This window comes from Fulmarus glacialis, unplaced genomic scaffold (genome assembly GCF_000690835.1).
Source record: "Fulmarus glacialis isolate BGI_N327 unplaced genomic scaffold, ASM69083v1 scaffold15512, whole genome shotgun sequence".
In the NCBI taxonomy this organism is placed as follows: Eukaryota; Metazoa; Chordata; class Aves; order Procellariiformes; family Procellariidae; genus Fulmarus; species Fulmarus glacialis.
In genome coordinates this window covers 1-7312 of record NW_009198556.1, presented here as the reverse complement: position 1 = coordinate 7312, position 7312 = coordinate 1, and the positions used below count along the sequence as shown (strand labels likewise).

The window sequence follows — 7312 nt, the reverse complement described above, 5'->3', positions numbered from 1 at the left end:
AAGAGCGGCAGGATGATTTAACTGAATAGAAGGTTGAGTGAGAAATAAACACCACTGCTAGGTTTTAGAGAACAGGATTTTGGTGTACTTACGTTCTTTGTCCTTCTCAACAAGAGAAGTGGGTGGTGCAATGGCAGCTCCTCCCATACCTATGAGTAAAATGGAAAACAACACATTTGTATAATTAGGTTCTGTTGCTTGGAATAGCTTCACTGAATCTTAACACAGCTGCTGGCTCCTTACCAGCCAATTCTTAACAGACATCACTATCAACAGAAAAGTAGCAAGAGAGCAGTCTAAGAAGTTTCAATAGTGGTAAACTAGAAATGAATGAAAGGCACATCAAGGGAGACATCATCAAACTGCAGTGATGTACTACATATGGTGTCTATCATAAACATGTTTCACAGGAATTCAAAATTAAAGACTGCGGTGAAACAAATCTTCAGTTCTAAAACTACTCAATTAAGCCAAATGAAAAAGACAGTCTGTTCAGGATTAACTACACTTTCGCAAGAGTAAAGTACAAAGCCCCTTCCATATTTTAATAAGCAATATTCTAATGTAGTCTCAAACTTCCAAGCCAGAGCAAATATTTTAAGTGTCCTATCAGGAATTTTCTTTTCTAAAATAAAAACAGATCTGAATTATTTACTGTAACTTAGTTGCTGAAAGAGAATAAAGTTTAATTTTGTTTATGCAAAGACATATCTCATCACTCAGATCCACATTTTGCTAACTAGTTCTAAAGGCATTCAAATAACAAATGCAGGATTGGTAAGCTTTTATAGTGAAAACTCAACAGTGATTCTCATAGCCCGATTTTACCTCGTGCCTCACCCCTTTCCTGGAACCTACACCACGCAGAAACTTAAAACAGGTATCTACAAACCAATGTAAAAAGAGGTCTTTCCGCAAATAATTTAGCTGCCATCTCCCTCCACGAAAAGAAGTTTTCTGCATTACAACAGTTATGATGTAATAAAATGCTAGGTTTATTCTAAAGGCTCAGCAGTAACAGCATAGTTCTCAGCTGAGAATAGAGAAATACAGAATCCATAAAACAGGATTGTGAATTCCCCATCCCTCCCTTTTTCTTCTCTTTCCCCATCAAAAAAAAAAAAACAACAACCCAGCTCCCTTACTTCTTTTTCGTCTCTCTCTTTCATAATCTTCATCTTCGTCAGAATCTGGATCTGGTCTTCTTGAAAAGCCACTGGCTTCATGTCTGTCTTTACGTCTTCTAGGAGACACAGTAAGTTAGGATAAGAAACCATCAAAGTTAACTCTTTGCTTTAATCTGTGATAGCACCATTGTGGTGTGAATTATACTGCTACACTCTTATTGGCATTTTTTAATGTTTTCCATGAAGGTGTAAGTAAACACTTACATTTCTTTGCTTTTATCCTCATGGAGTATTTTTTGTAAAATATAAGATGATCCAAAGAAAGATCATTTTCCACTTGCAAGTCATCCAAGGAGAATGTATGGAAATGAGGAAGCATCTGAATAAATCTAGTCCCGACTGACTACAGTGACTGAATGACTACAATGGAAGAGGTGTTGGATGGAATCGACAGGAAGGTAACAGAGACATTAATCAATCACCCTGCTTTGAACAGAATCCCTTTTAAATTCACCATCACAGGCTATATAGAGTAATATCATTTACTCAGTCAATTAAAAAAAAAAATCATCACGCTTAAATAATCAGATTATTGAGAAGCTAGCTTGGCAACTAAAATAAGATTCAGGCAAGTCTATTAAAACTTTTAACATTTAGCTGAGGAATGCTTCAAGAATTGTTTGCACTTAAACTGTTATTTACTGTGATCACGAAATCACTCATTTTAATACTTTAGAAAAAGGACAAGTATTTTCCCCCAAAAGCACAGCTTGGGGCATAACTCAGATCTCATTCCCAGCACAGCCAGCAAAAGTGTGCTACAAGATGCTAAAAACAGCACTACTATGGAACCAGACAAAATTTCCGAATCTCTACACTGTGAATTTAAAACAAATGTACACCCTGTTCAAACAGCCGGGTTATCACAAAGCATACATCTGATCCAGGTTTGGCTGAGATTGTTTCCCCAAATTTACATCAGAATGTATTATGTATTTTTCATTTCCTCTCTCTAATGTTACATATAAAGACCACCCTCTTGGCCCACATATAACAAGTACAAGCGTGACTAAATAGCAATCACCGCTGAAGCTGTGGAATGACAGCCCCGATTTCTGAGATCTTGCATGCTAGTATGACAGAGCCTCAGGCATTCCTCCTCCAGAACAACGAAGATATAACCGAGAGAAGACAGAGAAGTCCAAATGACTAGAGATATTAATTCCCACAATCTAAACAGGGCAACAGAATATCCCTCTTGTAATTCCATAGACGTTAATGATTCATATCATGATGAAGCTGGCTTATTAATTTCACTTAAAATAAGCAAATATAATTCTTACCGCCTGGCTGGCAGATGTTTTACCACCTATTTCAATAGGACACTGAATCTGCATTCAACTTCTTTAATATGATTAGAGAGATTTCTTATTCCAGGGAAAGGGCATTAAGGTAATTAAAAATAAGTAGTATCTTCTTTTGTCCAGAGACAAAAGAATAATAAATACACAACTAACTTACTTAAACTGAATGCAAAATATTAAAAAAGAAAATGCAACTATGCTTCTCAAAGGCTGTGCTAGCTACATCTTTAAAACTGAAACGCATTCATGTATCTGTTTGGAGTATTTAAAAGCAGAAAGGATGGTTTATCATTGAGGATGGTTTATCGCTGAGTGTTGAAAGGTATTTCTGTAGTCCAGTTATACTGACAACAAATACTCTAAAATACCTGCAAGATCAAAGTCTGATAATGATGCATGAAGTACCCAAATACTGCTGCTACTATCAAAATAAGTAAATGTAGAAAAACTTGACACATGTCTTTCAGCCAAAGAGGCTGTAAACATGACAAATCCTATAATTTTTGCACTGTTAGGTGATTTTAGCAAGAGCATTAAAACATATTAATTAAAACACTGCGCTTGTTTCTATAAACATACAGTATTCTTCACAAAACCTTTAAGAATTTCCCTGAAACCGTTTAGAGGGATAGAACTAAACAAATCGATGTGTTTATTCTTTATATAACTGTCAGTATGTCATGAGTTTAAACAAAAGCCTTACTTTTCTCTTTCTTCAATCTCCTTTTGCCTCTCCAGCTCACGTTGCCTCTGTCGTTCCTCTCTTTGACGTTTTACCACTTTTTCATAGTCATTTGGGAACATGGGATCATACTCATCTGCCAAAGGAATCAACACATCTCCTGCAGAAAAACCACTAGGTACGGGATCCTTAAAAAAGAAAAAGGAATTTTTTTCAGCTGAAATCTGCAAACAACATCAAATGGGAAACCAAGAATTTAACACTTCCTTCTCACTCCCAACAACACAAAACTCAATCCCTGACTTCTATAATGGCAGGTAATATCCTAATCCCACTGGTACTAGAAGAAATCTTTGCTTTACTTAAAAACTAACATTTCACCCAGTCTCTCACTATCTCAGGTTTTTCCACGAAGAAAGAATTACCCCCACCCACTCCCCCTGCCAAACACAAAGCAGCAGCAAATCAACGTGGACAAGAATTTTTCAAAAACCATTCATTCATTATTGGAAGTATTATGGTATCTTGCTGTTGCAACCATCTGCAAGGGGTCCTCCCACACACTCTCATCAGTCTTTTTCATCATCTGCTATTAATGTAATACTGACAGAGGTGCACATACTGTTCTTCTCTCATCTGAAACAACTATTTCAGAACCATCACCTTTGAAAAAGTTTCAAGGAGAAAGTTTCTTTTGATTTCTTACCACAAGAAATCCATTTTAAAAGGTTAGGTGGCTTTTCTTTTATTTTTAAGTTGATTGTTATACAGGTCCAGTTCCAACACTGGTGCAGTTACAATTACATTCATTTTTTATTTACCTGACCAAATTACTGTGTTGCAAAGTACTTTGAAGCTGGCCAGAAGAAATACGCTAGGAACACTGTTTTATTTTTACTGCATATTAACCTCAGTAATTCCATGTTTTATCACATGGAAGTCTGTATAAAGTTGAAACATTCATTTATTAAAGATGCTCTGAGCAGAGGAAATAAATTTCAGAAAATGATCACTTCTTTGACCGCTAGGAAAGACAATGAAAAAATAAAAATACAGACTGCAGTGAAAGAATTCCAATTCCAAAACATTTGTTAACAGCTGGATGTTTTAGCTGTCTTGGTCTTACCTTTAACCCAGCTGCTACATGAGGTGGTGTGTCCACAATCTGTCTCTCATCAGAAGAGCTACCTCGTTTCAGGTCAATTACTGGAGCAAGGACTGTTGTTTGTTTTGTTCTCTGACTCTAAAAAAATCACCAAAACACAAAAAGATAACAAAACAGTTTTCTAAAAAGCAGCTTTCTTTATATACTTGCAGCTGGTATCTCCATTTTTTTTTTTAAAAAAGGATGAAAACCACTGTCTCAAATTCTTCACTGTGCAAAGCTCAATATATAATTTCTCTTCAGTTTACCAACCTACAGTAATTCTCAACATTTCTAATGAACCTTGATGTGGGTAACTTAGTTTACACCATATTTTAGCAGTGGCAAGGGCCACGCCGTTCTGAGACAGATGCTTGCCAACTACGGTTAAAGAGCTGCCACACAAATACAGATCTGATGCAGAATTTCAAAGAACGCTTCAGTGAAACCAGTGCATACTTTCCTCTTTTTAAGCGAGTGAGGTCAGACTTCGCTTGTGCATGCACTAGAACATACGGTGTTGGTGAATGGTCCTAGGTTCGGGCTAGGACCAGAAAAACACATTAAAAATTCAGATAATCTCTTCAGATGAGTTTGAACCAAGTGGGGTTTTTTTAAGAAGGGGCTCAGACTTCTTCCGAAAATGTACTTTTCTTCATATTTCATCTTCTGATAAAATGTATTAATCTATTCTGAACTCTGAATTTTCTAATCCTAATCTATTCTTCTATTAGTCTGTGCATACACTGCGTATCAGTTACGTAGACAAAGACTATATCTAATATAGCAACCATTTAGATTTCATTCACACAGGTTGTTCCAATTATCAACCAAATCCTGCTCTCAATTTTAGCAGCATAAATCAGGAGTAATTCCAGCGAAAAAAATACTGTGCCTACTTAAGTATTCGGTATCTATGCTACTACTTCTTTTTTAATTAAGTAATCTCACTCTAGAACCTACACACCACAAAGAACACACATGTCCTGCCTGAACCAGAATATCAACACTGCTTAAAGAAAAAGGGTGAAATACTGTAGCAATAAAAAGAGAAAATGGCTCTGTCACAGTTTAAACTCAAGGAATTAGCTTGCACTCCTCCTCTCTTTCATGTACACTGGAAATATTTTCTGCAAGAATCTCTAATGCACAACGATTTGCACTTTAGGACCGAAAGCTTTTTAAATAGCAAGCATAAAAATGCATAAAATGACGCAAACATGTAAATAACTGATGCAAAATGGCAAGAATGACCAACAGCCGGTACTGCCAACTATCAATCACAGTGTGACCCTTACTTACTCAAAAAAAAAAAGAATAGCTTAATCTCATTATGTTTGAAGTTAGATTTGAACATCAGCTTTTGGCTCTGCTAGTTAAAAGATCTGAGGCTTGCAGCACACACATCAGTTCTTCATTCAATTTTAATTTTGCAAGACTCCCCCTAACAGACAAAAAGCATGCATCTTGCCTTTTCCCCCCTCAGTTTTGCTAGGCTCCTTGCTACAAACTTACAGACAAATCCTAGCAAAATTACCCCAAATCTGTATTCTAAGGTCACAACCTTTCCTCAGTGCTCCGAACACAAAAGAAGTTTGAATAATAGAAAGAAAAAATACAAAGGGACTATACCTTTGCTTGTGTGAGAGCTGCTTTCTTCACCTGCAACTGAGACTGCAGTAGTTTGAAATTTTTGGACCAGCCTTCTGTTTTAGAATCGCTGGTCTCAACTCCCAAGTCATCGTAAAGTGACATTTTCTCTTCAATTTAAAACTAAAAGACAAAAGAAAAAATCCAGATGACATAACAAACCTATGTCCAGGGCTTATTTGCTACTAGTTTGCCTATGTTTGTACACCATATTTTTATATATCTTTTTTTCAAAGCCAGAGAAAATTCAAAGTAATAACATTTTTCTGGTTAGTGGCAGATACACGACTACAGTAAGGCTGTTTAAAAGTAACTGTTTGAAAGGTAATGAATATTGTCCAAACATTAACAGCTGTTGGAAATTACCTAAAATTATGTTTGTAGCATTAGATACCAATCATTTCAGGCTTTGAAGAAGTTACGCTGTAGCCCACACTGGTATTTTGAGGTTCACAAAGAAATTCAACATTAAGTATCAAAAAACCCTCAAGACTTCAAAATCAAACACAAAGGAATTATTGTCTCTGCCGGCCTTAAAAACTATCCGCAGAAATGTATCAACACTCCAATCATCTTCTTAAATTTCAGCACTTTTTGCATCACTGTAAAGGAATATCTTTCTTATACTTAATAATACTCTGGCAAGTATATTTAGTAACTATTTCCACAACATTTAAAGGCCTCTCAAATACATAGTGGATTACACTATCTCCACCCAAAAACTTTAACTTCTTAATTTACTGCAGGATCAAACATAACTGATCAATGGTCTGCAGTGAAAGCTTACAGATTCATCAGCAAGATCTTGATCCCACAGATTTGACAGATACTTATATTTGAGGGAACCTGCCCACCATGTAGGAGGTGACTGTTACTACAGATATAACTTATATGCATTTAAACCTGCGCAAAAAGTCTCAGATGCAGCAGACAGCAACTATATTACAACTGCAAAAGGTGGCAAGCTCAGCAAAAATTTAAAAAAAAACTCAACAATTTAATCCTGCAGTGGAATATGAACAACCAGGGATGAGCAGAACAAAGTTCACTGCAAGAAAATGGAGATTCATTGGAGATCATTACACATACGGGTACAGGGAATGAAACACATAGGGGCACATTATAATGCATACGGGAACAGGATGAGGACAAGGCACTACAACAATCCCCACCTGCCACAGGGGAGTAAAGTTTACGCAGTAGGAGTGCAGCTATTCTGGGGTAGATATGATGCACTTGGGGTACATTATCCTACGCCTATGGATATAGGGAGGGTGCTGCCATGGCGGGAAAGGGACTTTCTGCCTCAGCGCCTGGAGGGGAGGGGGTGCACCACGGCCGGGGA

The 7312-nt window shown here is 36.8% G+C and overlaps 1 protein-coding gene across 3 annotated transcripts in view; it reads right to left on the bottom strand.

The window, feature by feature from the left end:
• RBM17 (RNA binding motif protein 17) overlaps window positions 1-6091 on the bottom strand; it is a 12675-nt gene extending 6584 nt beyond the window's left edge. For 2 of the 3 annotated variants that reach the window (XM_009572951.1, XM_009572952.1), the window contains exons 1-5: window positions 5950-6091; window positions 4300-4416; window positions 3195-3361; window positions 1146-1243; window positions 93-149 (exon numbers count right to left, since the gene is read on the bottom strand). In XM_009572951.1, the coding sequence (XP_009571246.1) occupies window positions 93-149; window positions 1146-1243; window positions 3195-3361; window positions 4300-4416; window positions 5950-6072 (562 nt within the window). In that variant the 5' untranslated portion in view covers window positions 6073-6091. The remainder of the gene's footprint in view (window positions 1-92; window positions 150-1145; window positions 1244-3194; window positions 3362-4299; window positions 4417-5949) is intronic. The other variant, XM_009572953.1, reaches the window with a different exon arrangement.
• Window positions 6092-7312: the final 1221 nt, after the last annotated feature.